Source organism: Bicyclus anynana, chromosome 25 (assembly GCF_947172395.1).
Source record: "Bicyclus anynana chromosome 25, ilBicAnyn1.1, whole genome shotgun sequence".
In the NCBI taxonomy this organism is placed as follows: Eukaryota; Metazoa; Arthropoda; class Insecta; order Lepidoptera; family Nymphalidae; genus Bicyclus; species Bicyclus anynana.
This window is the reverse complement of record NC_069107.1, coordinates 9,097,507-9,125,268: the sequence shown is the minus strand read 5'-3', so window position 1 is coordinate 9,125,268 and position 27,762 is coordinate 9,097,507. Positions and strand designations below refer to the sequence as shown.

Genomic DNA, 27,762 nt, shown 5'->3' with positions numbered 1-27,762 from the left:
AAAGTTCAAAACATTTATTAATTAAATAACTGTACATATATACAATAAAGGAAACATAGTCACCGCTGCATATTTCAATTATAAATTAGGAGCTAGCCTAATTCTTGAGCTGGAATTCTCTCGTTATTATAAGCGGCATAATATTATTTTAATAGTCCAGCCCATCCCTAATGGTTAATCATCGGGACATCAGAAATCTTAATCAATATATCTTGTTCTTTAAAAATATTCTTGTTATTCAAGTATGACTAGCGGACTGTATCTTGCGAATCGTCAAACATAGCTAGATGCTTGTTTCTTGTGAATTATCGCACATAGTCTAAAAATTAGTGGTCTGTTTCTTGTGAATCACCACACATAGTCTGGGAGTTACCGTCATGTTTCTTGTGAATCACCGCACATAGTCTAGGAGCTAGCGGTCTGTTTCTTATGAATCACCGACCGGTCTAGGAGCTAGCAGCCTGTTTTTTGGGTTGTCCATCCCTCGTGAGGCGCAGGTGCACCAACTTGTTGTGTGTGGCGAGCGCGCCGGACTGGCTAAAGGTCGCCGCACACTTGGTGCAAGCGTACGGCCGCTCACCTGTGTGAGTGCACACATACTCTAGGAGCTAGCGGAAGGTTTCTTTTGAATGACCGCACATAGTCTAGGAGCTAGCGGCCTGTTTCTTGGGTTGTCCGTCCCTCGTAAGGCGCAGGTGCACCAACTTGTTGTGTGTGGCGAGCGCGGCGGACTGGCTAAAGGTCGCCGCACACTTGGTGCAAGCGTACGGCCGCTCGCCTGTGTGAGTGCGCATGTGCACTTTGCGCGCTCCACTTCCCTGGCAAAATTAAAAAAATTAAAGAATTAAAATTCTTTAAATTACTGTTTTCTTTTTATAGACATTTCTGACGGTCTCTTTTGTAAGTTGGAGGGTACTGATCACATTAAAAAAATATATTCTTTTAAGAAAAAAAAAAAAATGTTAACGGCCGACGGCTTTACGTGCTCTCCGATATAAAGGTTAGAATAAACTTGGGACTTCTTCCAAATAAGTCATTCATGCTTCAGACTGTCACTTAACATCAGGCGATATCGCAGTCGATTGCTAACTTGACATTAAAAAAAACTTACCGCAAATATTTTGTCGCAAAAAGAGCAGGGGTACTTCAAGGGTCGCTTTTGACCTTCGTGTGTAAAACGCTTGTGTTGGCTGAGGGCCCACATGGTAATGTACGCCTGGAACATAGAACATATTGGATCAAAAAAAAACATGGTTACCTGGAATGTTTTCCGGGAGTTTTAAAATGAGTATAGTATAATAGTAAAAAAAATAAGGTTCTAAGAATTATTCCTAATAATGAAATAAAATTTAAAAAATTTATGGATTATGAAGTGCTTTTTTTGAATTTACATTTTGCCACATCGAATTATTGACGCTCGCGGCGCAACTTAGTAAAAATAAAACCACTTCCGGCAAAATTACCAACTGATTGGACCAATACTATAAAGAGGAAACATTTCAAGTGATTGTTTTTATGTATGTATGAATTGAAAAAGCTCTGAAATTACTTGACTGTTTTACATAATTCTTTTAACACTATTAGAACCCTACATAATTCCTGATAAACAGCTAACTTCACAGGACCAATTTGGGATTACCCTATAGTTATACGCTATTTAAGCAATTGCTCAAGGCATCCCGTCTAGGGGGATGCCCTAATAAATTACTTATATATTAATTATAGGACTCTTCTTGTGTTTTGTTTTGCTTTTTAATTATTGTGGAGTACAAATATAGAGTATTTAATATAAAAAATAAATAAATATTCGAATGAGGAACTAATTTGATGCGATTTTCACAAGTAGATAGAGGAGTTATTGAGCAATAAGTAATGTACTTTCTATTTCGTGAAAATTCACGGTCGAATTGCGGCCGTCCACTAGTAACAAATATATCTCACCCTCTCGCACTTATCACACTGATACGGGCGGCGGTTGAGATGGACTTTATTCGTATGTCGCTCCAAATCTCGGGTCACTCCAAACCTCTTCTCGCAATGTTCGCATTGTAGTCTGCACATATACATACATTACTAAATCACTACCTAAAGACTATTTATTTATTTAATTATATATAATAATTACATGATCAAAATTAAAAAGGTGCAGACATAAACTTGTTAAAGTTTTTCTGCGCACCCTTCGCCGTTGACAATACTATAATTAAATCTACTACTATATAATACTCTAATACTAATCTACTATGAACTTAAAAATAATTAAAAATTAGAAAGTGAAATCTAATTTTACAATTAAAAATACACATAATACATAAAAACACTACGTTTAACTTAAAAACAATAATTGGAAACAAAATGTAAACAAAAACAGAAAAGGTGGGTATGAAGTGAATAAAACTGACATCTGAGTGATATTTGTATATACAGGCTGTTCATACAATAATTGGTAATACTTATGTTACTCATATTTGTTAGTGATAAGTTTTAGATAATACTCTTTTAATTTTTGTTTTATATTTCTTATGGTTAGAATGTCTTTTAATGACTTAGGAAGCTGAGTACTACGTTCCACTAAGCGATCACGACGAACACGTTCACGACCACATCTTTTCCATTTGCCGGCGAACGTTGCATTTTTAAACTCAAGTGGAATGGATCGTTAAGCGTAAAATTAAAAATATGAAAAAAAAAATGTTTTTTTATTTATGATGAGTAATTAATTTATCTACGCGTTCCACAACACTAAATTAGTTGTATTTAAACTTCAAGGTGTTTGACCAATTGAATTCACAATAGGCTTGAATTCAAAATGACCTCGCAGAGAGAGTTGAAATGTTGCCATTATAAATCCAATTATAATTCATGAATTTTTGATTTTCCTTGCAAACAAATCCCAACGTACACGTTCCAATTGATCAAAAACCTTAAAGGTTGGATACAACTAACTAAGTAATTAATGGTTATCATGTATAATTTTTTTAGCAAAAGTAATGACGATATTATTGACGTTCTCTCGGTGATCGTCATCTGGAGCAGTTACAAGTGTGTATTAGACATTGTGATCGCTTAATGGAACGTAGCCATAAGTTCATCTGTTTGTTTTTATTGAGCTTGGGCCTTAGAGCAACTTTTCCATAAGTTGCAATGAGGGTGTGATATTAAGTCCTTACTTTAATTCTAAATAGTTGACGTGCGGTACAGCACGCTTGAGATGATTTTTCAGCGCGTTGTTTGTTTTGAAACCTCTGAAACAAATGTTTTTATCATGTGAATATGTCTATAAAATTCAATTAATAATAATAAGCCAATTTTAAAGACCGTTCATTAAACCCCGGCATTCATGGCTTAAAACAATTAACCAAGTAAATGATCGCAACGATAACAAGATGGCGCAATATCGCTTGTCATTTAGGTTATGACAGATAATTAATCTGTGGTTCAAACCACGATTTCACAAATTATGTACCACCCGAAAATTGTATAAAACATGGAAAAATTAAAATAAGGCAAATAGCACTAACTTATCGCATTCCACGCAGTAGAAGTCCCTTTTTTCGGAATGCTTGGTCATGTGATTCTTTAGCAGACAAGGTGTAATGAAACCGGCGCCGCACTCTTTGCATACGTGATGAGTTACCGTTTGACCAGACGCTTCTTCTGTTGTTGGATGTTTTCTAAACAAAATGAGACTTTTCAGCTTAAGTTTGAAACAGAAACTACTGTCACTCTAATTCTATCCGTCTTTCTGTATCTCTCTATGTCTTTATCGATATACATATCTCTCTTTTTCTTTTAACATTTCTCTTTGTATTAAAACTGGTCATTAATACTCAACCCAACAAGAGATACGTTAGTTAAACCACTGTATGTATAAAACAGAGAACCGTTAGTTGCGTGCAGTTTTTTTTTTTTTTTATTTTGGTTTTCCAGTTCTCATCATCATTATGATCGGTTTAGCCCTTTAAGATAGGGGGAGGGGGGTGAAAGTGTAAGTGTGTACAACATCAAGGGTACAAGACAACCACGCAAAATCCCACACACACCGGCACAGACACACACAAACACACACACACATGCGCGCACCCGCACAGACTTCAAATTAAAAGAAAAGCAGTTAAAAAGAATACTCACAGTATAATATGCGATTTTATACCTTCCTTATGTGCGAAAGTTTTCGAACAATATTTGCACTCTATCCTTTTATTGTTTCCATGTACAAATGCCAAGTGCTTTTTTAAGGACACTTGTCGCCTGAAACAAAACAAAACAAACTAATAATTTTAATAATCATCATCTTCATCACCATCGTCGTCGTCAATTCATCGCTTCGTTTTGCCGTGAAAGACGGACAAAGAAACAGACAGACAGACACAAACACTTTCACATTTATAATATTAAGTATGGATATTTTTGTTCCTTGAGCAATAAAAATATCTTATGCTGCATGATTGACACTCGGAATAATGGCGCACACTCGACTCAGCGGCGATGTAGTTGGTCTTTTGGCTGGTATTTTTTTTTATCTTTGATGGTGAACCAGCCCAAACTCGCCGCACCGGTAGCTAGGGCTGATGATGACAATACAAAACTTACTTGAACACTTTGCTGCAGTGTGAACACTTGTACTGGCAGACACTGTTCAGGTGAGTGGCTATGTAGTGGTCTTTGACGGTGAACCGGTTGATGCGGGTCAGCCCACACTCGCCGCACCGGTAACGGCTACAATTGTAATAGTACATAATGATATAAGTGCGGTAAGTTGAAAATTACAGCCGAGGGTATATTGCAAGGTCGAGCCGGAGGAGAGAGCTTTAGTAAGGAACCAGAGGCTGTAATTATCAACGCACGCATGTCATACGACGTTTTATAACACATTTACGAGGAAACACACTTTGAACACACTTTCTGAAAATGAATTTGTATCTTTGCCTGTTTTGTGTTTGTAAATTAATATTTTTGTGTTTCTGTTAATTACAAATGGTTGACATTTATAGTCAAAAAAAATTATTAAGAAAGAATTAAATGTTAATTTATTATATTTTTCTCACTAAGTTAATTTATTTAAAATGTAAAAAAAAAAAATTTATATCTATGGCCATCAGACAAATATTTTATGCTGTTTTATCCCAATATTCCCAATTTTTATTTTATTTACTAATACATTATTGCACAAAAGAAAAAAAATACAAAGAAAACATAGTATACAAGTATGTGCAAAGGCGGTATTATTGCTTATCGCAATATTTGCCAGATAAACTGGATGGTTAAAGGCTGTATCCATTTTAAAATACATAACTATAATTCTTACATGTGATGGTATTGTTTGTGCACCAACAGTTTTTGTGTAGTGTTAGTTCTCCACTTGCATATTTCACATTCAAATTCACCTCTTTCCTAAAAAGCAAAAAAATATTATTGGATAAAAGCAAACATCACTTTGCAGAAATTCAAATTAATTTAATCTCTTTAACCTAAAATTAGTCGAAAAGACTGTCCGAGTGGTAACGACATTCGTACAGAAAAATAATCTACAGCAAAAGTGCGGTGATGAGCGTGATCGTTAGGATCTCTAAGTGGAATGTACCTTTTACGAATTACGTCACTTGACAAAAAATTTTGTTTCGGCCTAAGGTTGCAGTAGCAAAAATTTTACGTGGAAATAACTTAATTTATCATTTTTAGGTAAAAAATAAAATAACCTTTACACTTGAACAGTTGAGGGTCTGATGTCTGTACTAGTCTGTAGGTACCATATGTAGGAAACACGAGCCAATCCCGTACCTATCAACTTATGACAGAAGAACGGGCTGAGTTTAGACCTTCATAAAATGAGTTTCTTCCATTATGTTTACCTTGCTGTGCACCTCCATATGTGTGTCGTAAGATTCTTTGAAATTATACCCTTTGATACAGTCCTCGCATTTGTAATACAAGTTCTTATATTTGGGGTCCTCTCGCATTGTTTGTCTATCTTTCATACATTGTTCCAATGATATGTTTAACTTTTGTATGTTTAGATCTATAAAATTAAAGTTATTGTGAGTTTTTTTATTATACACTAGCGGACGCCCGCGACTTCGTCCGCGTGGAATTCAGTTTTTCAAAAATCCCGCGGGAACAATAGACTTTTCCGGGATAAAAAGTAGCCTTTTCCATTCCAAATTTCATAAATCCGTCTGTCGTTATAATGAATTCGCGGGTTTGTGCTTTAAATTTCAGTCAAATCAGTTCAGTTGTTGTGGCATTAAAGAGTAACAAACATCCAAACATACATCCATACAAACTTTCACGTTTATAATATTAGTAGGATAAATATTTGTACCAGAATAATATTTTAAAGAAATAAATAATGTATATAACCTACACCACCATTACCAACTTCACCAGAGGTCCATTTATTTTGAAATTGGGACTATTTAAAAAAAAATGCTACATTAGCATACCTTTGCCTAATTTTTGCTGTTGCTTTACTTTTTCCTTTTTTTCTTTGACTTGTCGATTTTCTTTATATGCTGATTTGGTCTTATTTATAATTTTCTTCATCTTTAATACTTTTTTGGGTTGTCTCAAGCTGATATTGTCCAGAGTTTGTCCGTTTTCTTCTTTAAAATTGTCCAATATACATTTCTCTTCTTTGATAGCGGATTTTTGAAAATCTGTGCATATTCAGAAATACATTCAATCTAAATGAAAATCAAAATGTTTATTGAGTTATAGAGTGAGAGCCTGCAACAGCACTTAAGTGTTAAGTGTAACAACCATACACACATATGCATTTTTTAATATTGGTATGAATATTATTATTTATACAATAATATATAATCACTTCACTTACCATGTTCATCCACAAATTCTTGGCCCAAATATTCTAAAGACAATTCCACTTTGGGTTCTAATTTAACTGCAACCTCATTGGTTTGTGAACTTATTTCAGTAACAATGGGCATCTCCAGGTCATCACTGTCACAGGTCAGATTAAATGAATATAAAGATACAACTGACAGACTGACCAACTCTTGAGTGACAAATCTTGTTGAATCTGCAATCTACATAATATATTTTATACTCATAAATGTCAAGTAAATCTCGACCGCTTGCTGTATGAAAATAAAGGTAGGGAGGGTGTATAGAACCACAGTCATTGTAGCTCAACAACATAAGTTGAAATGGCACAAAGCGTTCATTACGATCAAAGAGACACAACTTACGTTTTCGAAGTTTTCTAAATATTTCTGATTTCTTTGGACATTCTGTATGAACTGTTCACTCTTGAGTAGGAATTTCATACACATGTAACATAACATAATATTGTCCACCTGAAAAATACTTTTTTTTAATTATCATGATGATCTATAGACATCGGCATCATCATTATCAGCACATTTGTCTACAACTATATATTTGACACACCGAATTGATTTTAAAGACCATTCTTGCGAAAATCCTGAAATTTTCATAGATACACTCATTTAGTTTATTTAACTCAGTAAAATGTATAGAAGTGACGACTCATCGAACCTGCATAACTTGGTTCTAATGATACATACCAATTTTATTTTTTAGCAGGCACTTTTGAAAATTGACAATATTTATGGAAATAACAAATCGTCAAACCTGTATAACTTGGTTCAGAGCCATCTGACAACTTTTATTCCATATTATTAACTATTGCTCCAAATGGTTAATTCTAACGAGTCGTGCCATTATTTTTTTGTTGGCCAGCACTTTCAACAAGAGCTCAAAAAAGTGTGGAGCGTGAATGATCTCATATATAAATAAAAATCAAACACTCTAGTGTCCGGGCGTTAGTGCCCAATCTAATATTAGGTCAGGGCTCCAGAGCGAAGAATCTCGTCACAATACGCGCCGTCTAATGAATCACTCTTAGGTATCCAACCCTTGATCCAGCGAAAGCTTATGGTGTAGGTCGAAGCTGTAAAACCTGAATTATTCTTACAAGATACATATATTATTTATAGATATTAATGATCACCTGAAGCACTGCTTTCAAAGCCTCGCTTTGAATACTATAGGAGCCAGTTTGTTTGTCATCACTATGAGATAAACACCCCAAGCAATAGTGAGTAGCTTCTGTTGTTCCCATATCTGTTATTAGCACGTCTTACGCTTGTTTTCTAGCACAATTTCCACAAACACAATTGTAAACGTCACATAAATATAAATAAGTAATTCTTCCTTAGCCCTAAATTGAGTCCTTTTTCTTCAATAGTTCAGTTCAGGATTTTTTGAATATTTTTCATTTTCATTAGGGATTTTTTGCAAAAATTGAAATTTGAAAATAAAATTCACAGAAGACAAAATATGAATTGATAAATGTAATTGACATTTGACATTGACAATGACATCAACCACTTACCACGGACAACAGAATTATTACTATAGCCATAAAATCAAAAATTGAATTGTATTACTATAGCCACTATAGAAATATTTTTATTTTTATAGCTAGAAGTAGAAAAAAGGCTAAAATATTACTGCTGTAATATTTTCAACGACAGACGACAGCCAAGTCGAATTTGTCCAAAAAACCGAAGACAAAAAATATCTGTGGTTGCTTTCCTATCTATCGCTATATATACAGGCTGATATGGATTCTAAATGATCCTACAGGTTTCTTTTTTTCTAATCCCTTTATTCCATATTGTAATCAATGTACTATTTATGGCTACTAAAATCGATTCAATAGTTTTGGCGCTACGGTAGAACATACATACACTTAACCAACATTCATTCATTACCCTTCATTTTAGATTTGCCGTAATCGGGTAAAAACAAAAACAAAAAAGTTCAATAGCACATTTATTAATTAAATATTAAATAACTGTAGGTTAATATAACTTATAAATAAATGTCCAGTAAATAGTACGACTTATAATACTCTGTAAGTCGTCGAGCTGACATCATGGCCCACTATAATAACGAAGTATAATAGGTTAGCAGAAAGATTACGGTTTTCAAGTTGTATTGATTTTTTTCTATATAATGATATGCTGAAAAAATACTTTAGCGTTGAATTTAGACTTGTTAATTATATTTGAGAGCCGTGATAGCCCAGTGGATATGACCTCTGCCTCCGATTCTGGAGGGTGTGGGTTCGAATCCGGTCTGGGGCATGCACCTCCAACTTTTCAGTTGTGTGCATTTTAAGAAATTAAATATCATGTGTCTCAATCGGTGAAGGAAAACATCGTGAGGAAACCTGCATACCAGAGAATTATCTTAATTCTCTGCGTGTGTGAAGTCTACCAATTCGCATTGGGCCAGCGTGGTAGACTATTGGCCTAACCCCTCTCATTCTGAGAGGAGACTCGAGCTCAGCAGTGAGCCGAATATGGGTTGATGACGAATTATATTTGAACAATTGTTTCAACTAGTGAAAGTTTATATTTTTCTACTACAAAGTAAGTTATTTAAACTTTTTTATGATAAACGTTTTTTTTCGTAAGTATGTACTTTTAACGGTCACAGTGAAAAAAAGTGTACTAGGCAAAGTTGTACATCTAACTTAAAAACATGTTCATATTAATAAAGATTCCAAAAATGTAAGTTATTAGTACATTAATTACAAAAACTTCGTCACAATTGCTATTTTCTCTCCGAAACGCGTTGAATCATGTAAAAATTATTAATAATGATTAACATTTTTTTTTCCTGTCACTAACAAAAGAATTAACTTCGAACCGTTAAGTAAACAATTAAATGACAAAACTTTCATGGAAAATGTAATAAAAAGACAAGTTGGTGTTTTTAAAATTGTACGGTGCCATAGTCAACTAGGAACCCCTTTAATTTCTCGCCCATCTGTCAGTCCGAGGTTTAACTGAGGGACTGGTACAAGAAAATTACATATGTAAGAGTATGTAAAAATAAGAAAAATAAGGTACGCCGTAAGTCTTAAAATAAAATACAGAAAAATATATTTTTTAGGGTACCTCCCCTATATGTAAAGTAGGGATTACGTTTTTTTTGTCTAACCCAGTGTGGGATGTCATTGAGTAGGTCTTCAAAAAAATTATGTGGAATTTGTTGTGGACCCTTCTCGAACCAAACTTTAATTTTAAGTTTTTGACTTGAATTATCACTATCTCATAAAACGTAGACGTTTTAAAACTAATTTCCTGAGTATATCTACCCGATTGTTGTATGTAATTTATTGTATATAACTGTGAAAACTTTACTGGCTTAATGTCAATGTCTAGATAAGTTTAATATTACTTAAAATGTACAGCTGTTTGATTTTCTTAACAAAAACAAATAAAAGTAACTTTGAAACATCGCCGCATCTATACTAATATAATAAAGCTGAAGAGTTTGTTTGTTTGTTTGATTGAACGCGCTAATCTCAGGAACTACTGGTCCGATTTGAAAAATTCTTTCAGTGTTAGATAGCCCATTTATTGAGAAAGGCTATAGGCTATATATTATCCCGGTATTCCCACGGGAACGGGAACCACGCGGGTGAAACCGTATATTATATTCTTATATTCGGCATCAGCTAGTATATTACATTCTTGGAGCCAGTGGCGTATTTATAGATAGAGAATGATCGCAGCATATTCCATAGTGTGGGAGCTTACGGCCTATTTTTTGTGAATCACCGTACATAGTCTAGGAGCTAGCGGCCTGTTTCTTGTGCTTCACCGCACTTAGTGAAGACTCTTGTTGCAGGCGAGATGTTTCTTGTGCACCGTCACACATAGTGTAGGAGCTAGCGGCCTGTTTCTTGTGAATCACCGTACATAGTCTAGGAGCTAGCGGCCTGTTTCTTGTGAATCACCGTACATAGTCTAGGAGCTAGCGGCCTGTTTCTTGTGAATCACCGTACATAGTCTAGGAGCTAGCGGCCTGTTTCTTGTGAATCATGCGGTCTGTTTCTTGTAAATCACCGCCCATAGTCTAGGAGCTAGCGGCCCGTTTCTTGTGAATCACCGTACATAGTCTAGGAGCTAGCGGCCTGTTTCTTGTGAATCACCGCACATAGTCTAGGAGCTAGCGGCTTGTTTCTTGGGCTTGCCGTCCCTCGTGAGGCGCAGATGCACCAACTTGTTGTGTGTGGCGAGCGCACCGGACTGGGCAAAGGTCGCTCCACACGTAGAACAAACGTACGGCCTTTCGCCTGTGTGAATGCGCATATGCGTTTTGCGCGTTGAATTCAACTGGAATAGACATTAAAACATTTTATCTATTCTCGTGTTAGAAAACACCAATTTATTATTATCATTAATTTAATAAAAAGTAAAAACTATTAAACAAACAAAAAGAGAGAAAAAATTCATTAGCGGGTAGTAAAACAATTTATATATATAACCTAGTTTGCTTTTTTTTTTTTTTTCTGTCTGAGTAGGTGCCGATAACTCCCTGCGGAACCACTACGGCGTCACCGGGGGGGTTGGGCGAGCGCAGAAGCATCGCCTGATGTGACCCGAAGGCTGAAAGAAAGATAGAGGACGGAACGGCTCTCTAAGGGCGTCTCGTATGAGACTCGGACCTCGGCTTAGAGGGCCATTCTGGAGGAGGTAACCGTGACCTGAGTGAATCAGTCCGGACGCCCCCAAGATCGTGAGTTAGAAAACCCACGTCCGGGTGACGTTAGATATCGGGGACCTCGTCTTCGCCGGCAAAGACGCTGTGCAGCTTGTGATTGTGTTGCCTGGGAAGCATTGTCGGTTGTTATGTCATCGTCTGGATCGTAAAGGACGTTCTTGGGACGCCTCTGCTTGCAGTTAGCGTTTAGGTTGGGAGTGTAATTGCAGGCCTCAACCACTAGTTGGTTGGGATGGGAGGCAGCTCTGTCAAAATAGTTTTGAGAGAGCTGTTTCATGTACTTAGCTATTGTCGGTAATTCTAGATCTCTATGGAGGTCATTATTGCGTAAGAACCACGGCGCGCCCGTGATTTGACGCAGTCTAGTTTGCAATCATATTATTTTGTCAATAAAACTGCAACATTAAACGTGCGGCAAGTTCATATAAAATGTATGAAAACTACTGGAAATATGACGGTAGCGGCGTTTTGCGGTTTGTAAGATTTGTGCGCTGTCGTCTTAATTACATCAGTTTTTTGTTAATTTTTATTAAATTTTCATATTTTTTTTCAAGATACGTTTTCTCTATGTATTGTTATGTATTATCTACGTATATTTGCAAATAACGATGTTTTTATTTCTTTCTGTAAACAAAAAATTTCAGGCCCAATTTGCCAGCCTAGTCAGCCTGCTGGTAAATCCGCCACTGATTATTGTGTTGTTAGTTCTAGAATACAATTAATTTATTTGTTTGTACAACACATAACTACATAATAACTTAAAAGTACCTAATCTATACTTACGAGTAATTTAGTTAAATATTATTGTATTTAGTTGGTGTAAATAATTGTAAAAGCAAAATTTATTGTATTATTTGTATTATTTAAAAATAAAGATGATTTTCAAAAAAAAAATCTATACTAACATCTATAGATGAAGAGTTGGTCTGATTTGAAAAATTCTTTAAGTGTTAGATAGCCTATTTATCTAACGGGAACCACGCGGGTGAAACCCCGCGGCGTCAGCTAGTACATTTATATTTTAGAACTATTTAATAATATGTATTGCATGAGATTAGATAAAGTAGTTGTACAATGATTTCCAGTCACGAACGAACGCCAATATGGCGGCGGGCGCCATATTGGCATTTACTCAGAGATAAGCTATAAAAGACGACGCTGGCTATTATGGCGAAGACCATCACGCCGCAGCTCCGCAGACAGAAGACCATCACGCCGCAGCTCCGCAGATCGCCGGCGACCTGCGCAGGCTCGATCGCAGCGCGGCGTAACACACCGGATATGACACATCCATTCTGGCACCATGGACCGCGACAGTGGTCCCACCCAGTGACCCGCCTGCAGTCGCAGGCGGCGTTTGCAACCACCGTAAGAGGCCATCGCCGAGCCGGTAACTCCGAGACCCGTGAGGGTCTGCGTGGATGATCTCTCGTCGTCATGGCGGTATTCTTTGTTCAACTGTTTTCGCGAAAGACCCTATCACGTTAAAGTGGGTGTGTATTGGAATATAACTAAAATATTAATGAATTTTCAATAGTATAGTATATTATGTTAATAAATTATTATAGGACTCAAAAGTGATTACAAATATAAGAAAACTAATTTCGAACAAAGGTTTATGATTCACAACACTTGTCAGGACAACTTAATTACCAAAATAAGACCCTAGAATGGTAGAGAATGACCTTGAGTGGAGTCACGTACTTGTGAACGATGTGTGCAGGGTTAAAGAATCCTTTGATAGTCGACTAACACTCCCCTTTTCCACTCAAGTCACTCTCCTCGCCTATCCCAAGTAACCCATAAAGAATTACACAACAAGAGATGTAGACGCCTCGAACGCCACGAGTACACTGAAGCCGTCCGTACCGCAATTCGTCGCTACGCGGCGATAACAAAATGTAAAATATAATAAATAATTACTAATAATTATTATTCATATTGTTTGCTGAAATATCATTTTTATAAATAAAGAAATAGTATGATATAAATCAAACTAATTTAGTTTGCTTTAACACAAGTAATTCAGCTTCCATGTCAGATGGCATAGTCATTTAACATCGGGCGAGATCGCAGTCAAGGGGTAACTTGACATTTAAAAAAGAACTTACCGCAAATATTTTGTGGCACACAGAACAGGGGTACTTCAAGGTATCCTTATAACCTTCGTGAGTGTACTGCTTGTGGCGGGTTAGGGCCCACGAGGTACTGTACCCCTGAAACATAGAACATACGAGTTTGCTTAGTCTATACTATTTTATTATAAGTCACTCAGCGGGCGATGGAGCGAGCTATGCTTGGAGTTTCTCTGCGTGATCGAATCAGGAATGAGGAGATCCGCAGACGAACCAAAGTCACTGACATAGCTCAGCGAGTCGCGAAGCTGAAGTGGCAATGGGCGGGCCACATAGTTCGAAGAGCCTATGGACGTTGGGGCCCCAAGGTGCTGGAATGGCGACCCCGCACCGGAAAGCAGAGTATTGGGCAACCCCCCACTAGGTGGACCGAGGATATCAAGCGGGTTGCAGGGAGCCGCTGGATGCTGGCGGCTCGAGACCGTTGTGCTTGGAGGTCCATGCAAGAGGCAGCAGTGGACGTCTGTCGGCTGATATGGTAAGGTAAGTTATACGGATATTTTAAAGTGGAAAGAATTGAGTAGAAATCCATGGTTCCCGCGGGATGTGTGAAAAACTGAATTTCACGCGGACGAAGTCGCTAGTAACAAAGATATCTCACCTTCTCGCACTTATCACAAGGATACGGCCGGCTGTCGAGATGAATGTACATGTGTCGATCCAATTCTGAGGGCGATTCAAACCTCTTCTCGCAGTGTTCACATTGTAATCTGCAGATATACATATATACATTATTAAATCATACATAAAGACTGCTTGAGCCAGTACACGTAGGTACATACCTACATATTGTCATTTCATAAAAACATTAAAACGCGCTGTAGAATTGAATGACACCTATGGCTTATCATGTGAAGTCTCAGACTAAATACATAAGGACTAGTATCGCACCCAAATTCACGAACAAAATTTTCTGCCATTTTCTAAGGAAAACGAGCTTAGATTTCATACATATCTTATACTAAACCAGCAGTTTTTGTTCGTTTTTTAAACCATTTAACTACACAAGAAGGTATTTTTAAGGAGGTTTTTAACCGACGGACACGATTGTAAACTATGAAACATCGATTCTATAGAGACAGTGTTTATAATCGCATAAGATCGTTGACAGAAAAATAATGTCTTGCGAGGCAGGTATTTATCTAATTAGTCTGAGTGTGAGGTGCAATTTTGCGTGGCTAACAAAGGCCACCAATGGAATGCTAGGTGCTTCAAGCCAACCGACCAAATAAGGTATTTTATGACCTTATTTGGTCATTTTGAAGCATCTAGCATTCCAGATTCATTCGCGCTGTCGACCGAAGCGACGCATTGGCTGACGACGGTCGGACACGGAAATTCGCGCCATTCAAAGACGGTCGTGTCTACAAACGCTACGCATTAAATTTTATCGCAAATAATTGTTTTATGCGAGCAAAGACAGTTGTTTTACGTTGAACTGATATACTTTAGTGAGATCCTATAGTGTTGCCACTCTAGCGTGGAAATCCAAAAGCCATTCACGACGCCCGCATAAAGCCGAAAAACAAGGTAAGTCAATAGGATGTTATCTACTGTTCTACTCGTGTAATGTTTGGATGAAATGATAACTAAGTGAACTTACTCAAATATACGCTTCCGCAAAATTTAAACGCACCAAAAAGGTGGGACACTATTTACACGTGTCACATCAAAGACTACATTCCACTTTTTTCTGATTATGTAAGTACCGTAGGCTCCTTAATGTGATCTCAGCGGCGTCAACAAAGGTTTGGGCGAGCGCTCAAGCATCGCCTGATGGGGCCCGAAGGCAGAAGCAGAAGAGACAGGCGGAACTACTCTAAGGACGTCTGAGATTCTGATCTCGGCTTAGAGGGCCTTGTAAGGGACATTGTTATGTAATTTTTTTTAAGCTAAATTAATGACATTTCACTGCAACCCCAATGACAGTGGTCGTTGGACGTTGGGACCGCTTAGTGCAACAACGTATTCATAATAAGCATTGGCGTATCTAGGATTATATCCTGGGGTGGGCTTACATATCACTGAACAGAATCGACATTTAATATAAAAATTTCGTTAGCAATATTTGTAGACGCAGACCTCTGAAACGGCTCGACTTATTTATTATTTCTTCTTTGTAAGAGTATCTATGGTAGGTATCAGAAAAGGTCTTAAAATATCTTTCTAAATATTTATTACTTATAGGTTTTTCTTTATTTTAAGTTGTAATTGTTATTATTTGATTTTAAATGATATTTTCTGTAAAATTATTAGTATTTCGGCGTTCATCATATAATTTCAAATCGGTAGCCCAGTATCCTAGGGTGGACTATTCCAGAGTAGGGCCCAACCTACCCACTATATACGCCTATGATAATAAGTTCGCTAGTTTCTGTGTTTTTACTGAGCCCTTACAACAACTTGTAATTTGGGAGTTCCGTCACTTTCAATAAAGGAGTCAAATTGCTTACTTTCGATCAGAATAGTTGACGTGCGCGGCTGCACGCGTGAGATGACCTTTCAACGCGCTGTTTGATTTGAAAGCTCTGAAACAAATAGCTTCTTCAACTTCAATATGTCTTTTGATTAATAATTTAATCAAATTTTAAAGACCGCCAAGATTCATTATCTGGTGGTAGAATTGCGCCGCGAAAAACCTAATAACAAAAGCGATGCGGGTTGCCTAAACAGACAAAAACGTGAGGATGTTGGAAAAAAGAGAAAAAAGAACAAGAAAGAGGGTAGATCGGTTCTGCTTCAGCAGCTGTCAACTTCGCATCTCGCAACTTCAGTCCCGTCGTGACTACGGTCCATGCAACTGAGTCGAAATATCGACATTAAAAATCTCGTCGTTTTGTCGTGGTATGTACCCGTTTAAATAATATTCATAATAAACAACAAATATGTTTAAAATCATTAATTAGTTAAGTAATTGATCGCAACATTAACAAGATGGCGCAATGTCGCTTGCCACTTAGGATAAGACAAATACTATAGATATAGTTAATCTATGATTATTGATAAAGTTTGAAGTTTGGTAAGGGTGACCATAAGTCCACAATATGATGCACTTAACAAAATATGATGCACAGTATACCTCATTTTAGAATTAAAACTATCATGAGTGTTATTCAAAACAATTGATTATGAAACACGGCTAAAACTCACGTCATACAACGTCGGAGCATGGTAATATTATTTTTTTTTGTCACATGTTTAATCTTTTTCTATTTATAATTGAATATTACATATTTAAAATGTACACATTATCTATTTTAGTAATATAATTATAAAATGTTTACTTATAAAATTATTGTAAAGATGTAAATTTTAAATGGTGAAATTGTCATTTGAATCATTAAATACTTAATAAATAATTTGCATGCCTAATTGGCAAGATACATTTACCATCTACATCTACCGACCACCAGTATATATATGCATGTATCTGCAAATAAATAAATTGATTGATTGATTGATTGACGTTGTATCACGTGAGTTTTAGCCGTGTTTCATAATCAATTTATACAACTCATTTGTATTTTTCTATATTTTTTCATGTAAACCTAGAAAAACTAATAGCACTTACTTATCGCATTCCACGCAGTAGAAGTCCCTTTTGTCGGAATGCTTGATCATGTGAGTCTTGAGCAGACAAGGTGTGACGAAACCGGCGCCGCACTCTTTGCATACGTAATGTTTTACCCTTTGACCAGACGCTTCAGTTGTTGGATGTTTTCTAGACAAAGTGAGTTTTTTTTGACGTGACTACGTCTTATAATTCGATGGAGCCGGCTGCACACTCGAAAAAAGATGACGTCATGCGTCGTTCCCTCGCTGAAGGCTTCCCACAAGAAATAAAGTGTATTCTGGTCTATGAAGATTATTAAACAGTATTTTAGAAAAACGAACATTTTCTTTTGGAAAATGCAATTAATTCATCAGTATTTTCTTATGACGTTGTCACGTTCAACTATCGTCAGTAAACCGTTCCTTCGTCTACAATCTCATCTGATGATAAGTGATAATGCAATCGAAGATAGAAGCGGGCTAACTTGTTAGAAGTAGGAGTAAGACCGTGTAGGTTTCTTCACGACATCGTACTGGAACGCTTTATCGGCCGAAAACCAGCCAGACCTGGACCATTTAAGAAAAACTCAATCGGGCCAGCAGGGGATCGAACTAGGACCTCCGTATATCCATCGCGCATACCACTACACTTCGAAGGCCGTCAAAACTACTCTCTACTCACAGAAAGAAGCCTCTATCCATCTCTCTCTCTTTATCCATATTTGTCTCTGTCTCTCTCTATGCATCATTCTCATCCGCTCATTAACCCCCATCACCTATTGGATTAAAGTGTATCCCCAATTGAACGTTTTTCAAATACACCCGAGTGAAGTACACCAACAATGGTACAAGATCATTTCAAACTGTCAAACTGTAAAAATAACCTGTCAAACAATCAGTCAAATGGTGATAAGTCACACACACACAAACACTCACACTCTATCGTAAAAAAATAGTTGAAAAAGAACACGCACAGTATAATATGTGACTTCAAAACAGCATTAGATACGAAAGTCTTCGAACAATATTTGCACTGTACCCTTTTGTCAATTTCATGTACAGCTAAGTGCTTCGTTAGGTTACGTGCTCGGCTGAAACAAAACAAACAAACAATTTTAATCATTATCTGAAACTTATAATTTCAATTCAAATATGACCTTTTAAATCCCTTTAACTCCCGAAAGTAATGATCGCAGATACCCTGTTACTTTCAAAGTTTACTATTAGCAGAGTCTTCATTCATATAAAAACGGTCATTTGTTTTCAACTGTTCAACTGTTTTTGAACTAATTTTATACAAAACCTGTGACAAATTGTAAACTTAAACCTTCCTCATCAACCACTCTATCTATTAGTGAAAACCACAAGGCCTGACGATGACGAAGATATCTAACTTACTTGAACACTTTGCTGCAGTGTGGACACTTGTACTTGCAGGCGTCGTTCATATGGGTGGTGGTGTAGTGCTCAATGACGAGTTTCCGATTGCCCCGGGTCAGCCCACACTTGCGGCACCGGTAGCGTCTGCAATTGTTATTATATACGTAAATAAATATAGCAAGACACACACTACAGGGTGTAGGGATTTTTTCAAAACCTGGGTCACCCACATCACATTCCAAGTTTGTAGCATAAAAACTTAAGAGCGCGCAGCGCGTCGTTACGATATGGATAAAATTCGAAGCGCAAACGAGACGCCGAATTGTGACTTTCACGTGAGTGAAAAGCACGGAGCGAATGACGCGCGACGCAAATTTTATGACGTGAGCGCCAAAACCATTTTTACCTAATTGCGAGGTAATTAAACAACATAACGAAAAACAAAATGGCCATGTTATATATACCTAATTTTCTATACAAAACAAAAATTTAAGTAAATAAGTTTGCTTTTCCTGAGATTGAAAGCAAAATGTGAGCAAAACATGTATTTTTCAAAAAAATAAACTATCGAGAAAAGTTTTACAAATTGTGTATTTTGTATAGTCATAACGAAGCTTACACTTTGAAATATCATTTACTTAAATATCAGGCTCCTAACTTCTTCAGAATCTGAGATCCAGAACCATTTGTAACCACCAAGTTACATATTGCACACTCTTAAGGACTTTCATTCAAACTTGCGAGATTCTTTAGACCTCCTTAATCCGACCCCGTCGGCTTTGCTTGGCTTGGCTTGGCTTTTAAAATTGGCTTGTAACAGACGTCTACCAACTATAAACCACCTCGGGCTCAACCATGAGCCGAATATGGGTTGTTAACGATGATGATGTTTTATTCCCAATTCACAAATATATATTTATAATACTCCCAAAGTGAACACTACACAGGTGAGACTGCGAAGTAAAGATATGTATAATTTTAAAAATACAATAATAACGTCTTACATGTGATGGCATCGCTTGTGCGCCAACATTTTTTGTAAAGTGTCCTTTCTGCACTTGCATATTTCACACACAAATTCTCCTTTTTCCTAAAATACAAAAAAAATATTGAATACTAGTGGACACCCTATAACTTATTAAAAATATCGCCAATGTACCTATAACCACAAAGCTAACTTGAAAAAAGAGAACAGAGATAAAGAAAAGGCAAGAAAAGAAAAGAGGGAACAGAGAAAGAAAGGTAAGAAAAGAAAAAAAAGAAAGAAAAAATAAAATTAGGGAAACGTAAGAAAATAAAGAAAAAAATAAGAACATAAAATAAAAGAAATGGATTGAATTTTTTATCTCCTTTACATTTCACATTCTATCTATAGTCAATGTATCTATTATCGTGAATATGCTTTGACTTGAAAGATACACTTTCTGAGAGACAGACTTTCATAAAAAAGTTCAAAACCTGTGTAAACCCAAAACCCCGGTTGGGGTTGATTTTAAAATTCTGAACTCACATTACATCTCATAATTTTTTTCATGATTTATGCACCAACTTTTATAACTGTAACTCTAAAAATGGACAACTTTTCTTAAAAACTTTCTTCAAACTTTCAACTATTTCATCTTCTGTTCTTATTTTAGAGATAAGAAGTAGCATATTTGTGCTCCAAGGTCCTATTTATTTTAATACCAAAATTCATCTTGATCGGTTCAGCTGTTTATTCGTGAAAAGGTAACAGACAGACAAGACAGACAGACAAACTTACGAGTTTCGCATTTATAACTTGTATGCATGGATACGCAAACATCATATGCGGAACTTTATTTTGAATAGAGCATAACTTAGATTTTTAAGCTTTCCAAAAGGTACGCCAGGCTATCGCAGATGCTTAGTCCAATATTTACCTTGCTGTGTGCCTCCATATGTTTGTCATAAGTTTCTTTGAAATTAAACCCTTTGATACAGTCCTCGCATTTGTAATACAAGTTCTTATATTTGGGGTCCTCTCGAATTTTTGCTCTACGTTTCATACATTGTTCCAAAGTTATCTTAAACATTTGTATGTTTGGATCTACAAATTCCAAGTTATTGTAAATTATTTATTATCCACTACCATACGCCGTGCGGTTTTACGCGTGGTTCCCCTTTTTCGTAGGAACACTGGGATAAACAATAACCTATAGCACTCGGAGATAGTGCAGCTTCCCAACAGTGAAAGAATTTTTCAAATCGGTGCAGTAGTTTTACATCCTATTCAATGCAAACAAACACACAAAACCAATATTGAACCGACGAACCTAAAAAATCCTGATTTGGGCACCTTAACTCCACTTGGTAAATCCAAAAATAGTTCGTACTCGAATAAAATACTAAAAAGTTGTACTCCAATTCTTCTTCTTCTTCTTCTTGATGTCGCGGCTCTGCAGGTCTCTTGAGGTCCTGTATCACGTTGACCGTTACCGATCTATTGTGATCGCCACTGACTAGATATCCCCTCCAATACTGGTTGCTGCCAGGTACAGCAGCAGTTTCTTGGCTGGGATGTGTTTCACCTCCTCTGGATCCATTGTGTAATGCCCTAAGTGGAGGTTGCGTTTATGTATTAGAGCTGGGCAATTGCATAAGATGTGCATAGGTGTTTCCTCTGCGTCTAGGCAGAGTCTGCACAGATCTGTGTCCCGGAGTTTAAGATTGAACATGTGTCTATTGAGTCCACAGTGTCCGGTAAGTGCCCGCACTAAGATACATAGGTTTTTCCTACTAAGCGCTAGTAGGTCTGAAGCAGCCTTCTTATTGAAGGATTTTACTAGCGCTTTTGAGTGATTCATTCCTGGAAGTTTTCACCAGCGAATAAGGGTGTCGTAGTAACAGTAAGTTAACAGGGTGAGTTTGGCTAGGCTTTTAGGTATACCACAGAAGGGTTCAGGTCCTGTCTGTGGTAACCTCGCGCCTAGTTTCGCAAGTTGGTCCGCCTTTTCGTTGCCGACTATTCCTGCATGCCCTGGAACCCAGCGAAGGATAACCTGATTACGGTTGCCCAAGTTATTCAGACATTGCCAGCAGTTTTCAACAAGTCTAGAGGTAATAACCTCCGCGGACAAGGCTGAAAGAGCCGCTTGGCTGTCAGAGTGAATATAAATAGTTCTGTTAACGTAGTTGTTTTGCTGCAAGGCTTCCGCACAATCAATGATAGCGTACACCTCTGCCTGGAAGATGGAGGTATACGTTCCCAGGTTCCGGTGAATTTTCACCCTGGGCTTCTCTCCATAGGTTCCACAGCCTACGTCTTTTCCTGACTTGGAACCATCGGTGTAGCACTTTAGGCTTCCCGCTTTCCAAGTTATTTCATTTTTTAGCCACCTGTCCCGATCGGGTATCTCAACGGTGTAGTTCCTTTGGAAGTAGTAGTTTGGGGTCATATTGTCTGATGGCATCCCCAAAATGGGATATCAAGAACTGAGTTTTGTAGGTTCCTCATAACTTGAGAAAGCCAGTTCACCTCTTTCTGGCAGATTACTCTGTACATGCCCTCTCTTGCCTCCTTTTCCAAATAGAGAAACAGGGGCGGGAGGTTAAGTAGTGCATCAAGAGCTGCTCCAGGTGAGGTGTTCATGGCTCCGGTTATAAGCAAGCAGGCAGATCTTTGAAGACTGCTAAGCTTACTTTGAGTGGTTTTCTGCATCGTTTTCCTGCACCAAACTGTTGAGGCGTAAGATACAATCGGCCTCACCACAGCTGTATAGAGCCAGAGGGTTATTTTAGGTTTCAGCCCCCATCGTGCTCCTGCCAGTCGACTGCAGATACCGAGGGCTGTTTTCGCCCTCTTAAGTGTACCATCCACGTGAGAGTTCCAAGTAAGTTTCTGGTCTAAGGTAATACCCAGATACTTAGCCTCGCACGAGAACGGAATGTGTTTTCCATTCAAAATAGGCGGCTCGAGTTTTTCGAGTTTATGCTTATTGGTGAATGGGACAATGACTGTTTTATCTGCATTAACAGATAAGTCATTGTCTTTGCACCATCTTTCAATGGTGTTTAGTGCTTTCTGTATGAGGTACGAAATAGTACTTTGGCAGTTTCCTCTCAAAATGATTACCAGGTCATCCGCGTATCCCTGGGTATCTATGCGGAGTTCAGCCATCTTATACAGCAGGTGATCGACTGCAAGGGTCCATAGCAGGGGTGACAAGACCCCGCCTTGCGGGCATCCCCTTGTCGTAAGCACTTCAGTCGAGATGTCGTTTAGTACTCCAATTACGTCCATTCCGATCTAAGTATGATCTTGCATACTAAAAGCTTATTTTCCAGCTATTGTTGGGACTTTCGATTTAAAAGCCAATACATCTTTCTCACTTGTTGACCAAGGGCTTGCTTTTCTTTACGTGAAGATGTGTTTCGTCCAAGTTAGCCGTCTGTCCAGATATATACCTAAATATCTGACATTCTCTGACGGAGGGATCTTAATCTGATTGGGTTCTACATTTGCAATTTTTAATTGGACATGTGCAATTTGTTCGCTTTAATTCTCCAGTCCTTCAACCATTTCGATAGATGAAGTTGCATCAGCTGCTAAAATAGCTGTTTCGTCAGCATATGTGCCGGTGACTACCTTTTCTGCATTCGGAAGATCATAAGTATAAATCAGATACAGTAAGGGACCCATAACGGTGCCCTGAGGGACACCTGCTTTAATGGTAACGCAAGCTGGTTGAATTTGAATTTATCTGGTGCTTGTTCTTTATTAGTTCGAGAACGGGCTTTTGATAGAAGCGCATGTCCTCTGCGTATGTTGTGAGGTCGGGAGTAGATGACCATGCTGCTTGTTGAATGCAGTTTTTGAATAATTCCACTGCTTGAATAATTTCATAATCAGAGGTCAGTGGTGTTCCGCAATCAAGTGAATATTTTTTTTAAAGAAAAATATTTTTTTTATCAATCTTCTAGGTCAAAGTATTTGCTGGTTTACCAAAAGCGGCGAATTAACATTAAAAGTTGGATTATTTTATTTGTATCATTTTTTTCTGTTACCAACAAGCTTAACAAATAAGAAAACGAACAAACAAACCATTATTATACGTCTTCAAAAAATATCGTAAAACTTAAACATAGCTTGACACCATTATGGACAAATTAAAAATGTCATAAAACATTGTAGCAATATTTTATTTTTGGATAATACATTAATGATCTCATTATTAAAGTAAAATTGTCAAGAATTTTATAAGTTAATTGCCGTGTGGTAAGGGTAGGGATGGGTATTCCCTTTTAAATCGTAAACTGACCCGAGCTGGGAAGTAACCTCTCTGTTGATGACCACCGCTATCAAGAGGTTCTCTCAGTCATTCTCTCTCGGAATTATTTAAGAAAATAATAAAGAAAATTGCTACATTAGTCTACCTTCCTGTGGTTTTTGCCTTTCCTTGAGTTTTTCTTTTTTTACTTTGACTCGTAGTATTTTCTCATTTGTTGATATGGTTTTATTTTTAGTTTTTTCCGTCTTTACCTTCTGTTGTTTTAAGCTGTTATTGTCAAGATTTTGTCTGTTTTCTTCTTTACAATTTTCCAATACATGTTTCTCTTCTTTGATAGGAGATTCTTGATAATCTGCACATATACAGAAATACATTAAATAAAAATCAAAATCAAAATTAGTTTTTTTCAAGTAAACATAAGACCGGCGAATAGCAAGACACACAATAGTGTAATTGAGTAACAAACGGTCACACACACAAATTTTTTACTTTAGAATATCAGGTTGAATATTATTATTTACATAATGTACACCTCACTCACCATGTTCATCCAAGAATTCTTGGCCCAAATATTCTAAAGACAACTCCACTTTGGGTTCAAATTTAACTGCAACCTCATTGGTTTGTGAACTCAGTCCAGTAACAATGGGCGACTCCAAGTCATCATTGTCACCAGTCAGATAAAATGAATACAAAGATACAACTGACAGACTGACCAACTCTTTAGTGACAAATCTTGTTGAATCTGTAAGCTACATAATCTACATATATATTTATCTATATAAAACTAAACTAAACTAAACTAAAATAATCAAACCAGCTCCAGAGAGAGGAATCTCCTCACAATACGCGCCGTCTAAAGGGTCACTGCATTCTGTATCTGATCTTTGATCCAGCAGTTCAGCAAAAGCTGAGGTGTTGGTCGAAGCTTTTTGCTTTACGACCATTGACCAAAACGACTATCGGAACAATAATGGCTGCATCGAGCAGATGACGTTGGATTGCCCGCACCTGATCCGATAGTCGTTGTGCAGTCACGGTTACCGCTGGCTCAAGAGTCTGAAAGATCTCTATGAGAGAGAACTAAAACTTTCTTGACTGGTACGCAGTAAGGTTATTTCCCCCCTCTGTCGCCCCATAGTATGCATGACGATCTCATTAAGTGGACGAGACTTATTAATTTTACTGTGTTCCTTCAGAATGTTAGTCTCCCCACAGCACAGAAAGTTCTATGTTTAGTTTGTTTGGAAAAAAGGAAAATGGCTGGTCTAGATCTCGAAATAGATATATCCTCTGCGATTTTATAATATTTTTTTATATGTATCCGTGCTAGGCAATAAATTATTCTCTTATTCCTATGGGGCCTTATTTTGTATCTCGGTGTTCCATTCAAACAATGAGTCACTATATCGATTTTCGTCGTATTTTCTTTTTTGTGATCATCTAACATAGTTCTTTCTATGAAATGACCTTGACTACTCCATCTTACGTCTAATGCCAGTGACTTTTTGTTTTAACAATCATCCAACACAACTAATTCAACAAAATTACGTAAATACTGATTTATTGTTAAAGTAATGTTAATACTTGTTACTTCCACTACTACACTATTGTAAATTTACATAAAATGAGGATGACTATGTAATTTTGTTGAAAAAAACAAGATACATATTTGCAAAAACTAAAATACGATAAAAAACTATGTAGTGACTGATTACTTAAATGGTACATCGAGTTACATAATAACCCTACTGGAAACACATAGGTGAAACCATGAGGTGTCTGCTAGTAAATAAATAGTTGAAAAAGGATTAATTACCCAACAAGCGATGGAGCAAGCTATGCTTGTCTAATCTGTAGGTGTAAAAGAATCATAGTCACAGACAGCTCAATAAGACATGAAGCTACACTTAGTTCATTATGATCAAAAGGAAGGACAAACTTACAACTTGAAACTTACGTTTTTGAAGTTTTCCAAATATTTTTGATTTCTTTGCACATTCTGTATGAACTTTTCACTCTTGAGCACAAATTTCGTACAAATGTTACATAACATAACATTGTTTACCTGAAAAACATTTTTTCAAAATTAGTTTATGATGTACTATATACATATATTGTTATCATCATTATCAGCACATTCTAATGGGTCACTTCACATACACAGCCAAAGAGGGGGATACCTTATAGCAGAAGGATGGACCTTAGACCTTATGTTGATTCTTTTAAAAAAACAAAGTTTTATGGAAACTCTGAATTTTCATAGTCTTAATTTATTTATAATTTTTAACAATGTACATAATTAAATCAAAAAGACCCAGTGGACTTTTACGAGAAGGCTTCTTGTAAGTGTACTAGTTTATCAGTTGAAATTAACATAGCTAGCATAGCATAAAATTAGAATAAAAGTAATCTGAGTATCACTTTTGACAGTCTCCGTGGCGCAGTGGTATGTGGGGTGGATTTATAAAACAGAGGTCCTGGGTTCGATCCCCGGCTGGGCAGATTGAGATTTTCTTAATTTGTCCAGGTCTGGCTGGTGGGGAGGCTTCGGCCGTGGCTAGTTACCACCCTACCGGCAAAGATGTACCGCCAAGCGATTTAGCGTTCTGGTACGATGCCGTGTAGAAACCGAAAGGGGACTGCATCATCACTTTCCATCAGGTGAGATTGTAGTCAAGGGCTAACTTGTAAAGAATAAAAAAAAAACTTTTATTCTAATTTTAGAGCCACAATAGCTCAAGTTAAAGCACCCCGACTCACCACCAATGGGATGGTGGTTTGATCCTTGCAATTTTGGACTATTGAAGTACCCACTCCTGATACAGTTTTTTCCAACTAGTTTAAAGAAAAGATAAGGCAAATATTCTTTTTGTTTAAAAAAAAATTATTGCCTGACTTGAGCAGGTTGTGCTCTATATAATACTCAGCAAATCAATTATAAGAATACACAAATTTAATGGTATGAATACATGGATATATACCATTTTTAACAGATTTAATACTTGTTCTTTTTTTTGGGCTTTCATTATTCCTGCGAATTGTGAGACATTCAGCTAGATTTTAAGTAAGTTTGATGCTCGAGAATAAATAATTATTAAGTTATAAAATCTACAAATACATATCTTCTTTTTTCATTTTATAAAATGAGTGATATGAGGAGCATTCCTCATCTTTTTATATTTTCAAATTTTATTTATCAGTCAATAAAAATTGCGAAATAACTTATAACTGACTTGTTGGCAGTTAATCAAAGAGGTGAGACGGGAAATGAATAAACAATCTGCAAATTTTTCACTTGAAACGCATAGTTGTTTTTAATACATGACCTCCTGATATCCTACTTGTATACATTTCGCAACCAAGTTAGCTTGGAGAATTAGCACATGGTCCTAGTAAACTAGGAAGTTTAGTCGTAGTCCTAGTGGCCTTGGTTTGTGCGTTGCCACTTGCCACAATACTAGTGTTGTCTAGTTGTGTCCAAGTAGGTAGAGGTACCGGAGTTCACTTGGTCAGATCATACACCGACTGTGTCAAACTGGCGTAAGGTGTTGATCGAAGCTCGAATGCCGGACTATGTGATTGTTTAATGATTACCTGAAGCACAGCTTTCAAAGCCTCGCTTTGAATATTATAGGACTCAGTGTGTTTATCGTCTCTATGAGATAAACATCCCATACAATAGTGTGTTGCTTCTGTTGTTCCCATATTTAATTAATACCACGTCTTACATTTGTTTTCTATGGCACAATTCCCACAATTGTAATGGTGTCACTTAACTAATTATTCTCAGTGGATTTTGCATGGAATGGAAGGATCAAGGAAACGTGAAGGAAAGAAAGCAAAACTCTTGCAAGAAAGTAAACACAGATTAGTTATTA

The 27,762-nt window shown here is 37.0% G+C and overlaps 1 protein-coding gene across 7 annotated transcripts; it reads right to left on the bottom strand.

The window, feature by feature from the left end:
• Positions 1-27,762, bottom strand: LOC112049582 (zinc finger protein 675). Of its 7 annotated transcripts, none has more exons than XM_052889171.1 (13): positions 27,479-27,762; positions 25,842-25,949; positions 6,836-7,046; positions 6,444-6,656; positions 5,853-6,019; positions 5,309-5,394; positions 4,594-4,719; positions 4,132-4,251; positions 3,522-3,674; positions 3,171-3,245; positions 1,942-2,053; positions 1,112-1,216; positions 1-818 (listed from the first exon to the last, which is right to left on the bottom strand). In XM_052889171.1, the coding sequence occupies exons 1-13, from the start codon at positions 27,587-27,589 to the stop codon at positions 645-647; spliced, it is 1,761 nt and encodes a 586-aa protein (XP_052745131.1). In that variant the 5' UTR covers positions 27,590-27,762; the 3' UTR covers positions 1-644. The 7 variants fall into 7 exon arrangements, with proteins under 7 accessions (XP_052745131.1, XP_052745132.1, XP_052745130.1 ...); XM_052889172.1 differs by lacking the exons at positions 25,842-25,949; positions 27,479-27,762 and adding exons at positions 7,209-7,326; positions 7,994-8,337; XM_052889170.1 differs by lacking the exons at positions 25,842-25,949; positions 27,479-27,762 and adding exons at positions 7,209-7,316; positions 7,994-8,337.

Coding starts and splice junctions, on each gene's coding strand:
- LOC112049582 (XM_052889171.1), bottom strand. CDS start 27,589: ATGGGAACAACAGAAGCAACACACTATTGTATGGGATGTTTATCTCAT. Junction 25,950..27,478: donor CTTTGAAAGCTGTGCTTCAG/GTAATCATTAAA, acceptor AATGTTTTTCAG/GTAAACAATGTTATGTTATG. Junction 6,020..6,443: donor ACAGCAAAAATTAGGCAAAG/GTATGCTAATGT, acceptor TTAATTTTATAG/ATCTAAACATACAAAAGTTA.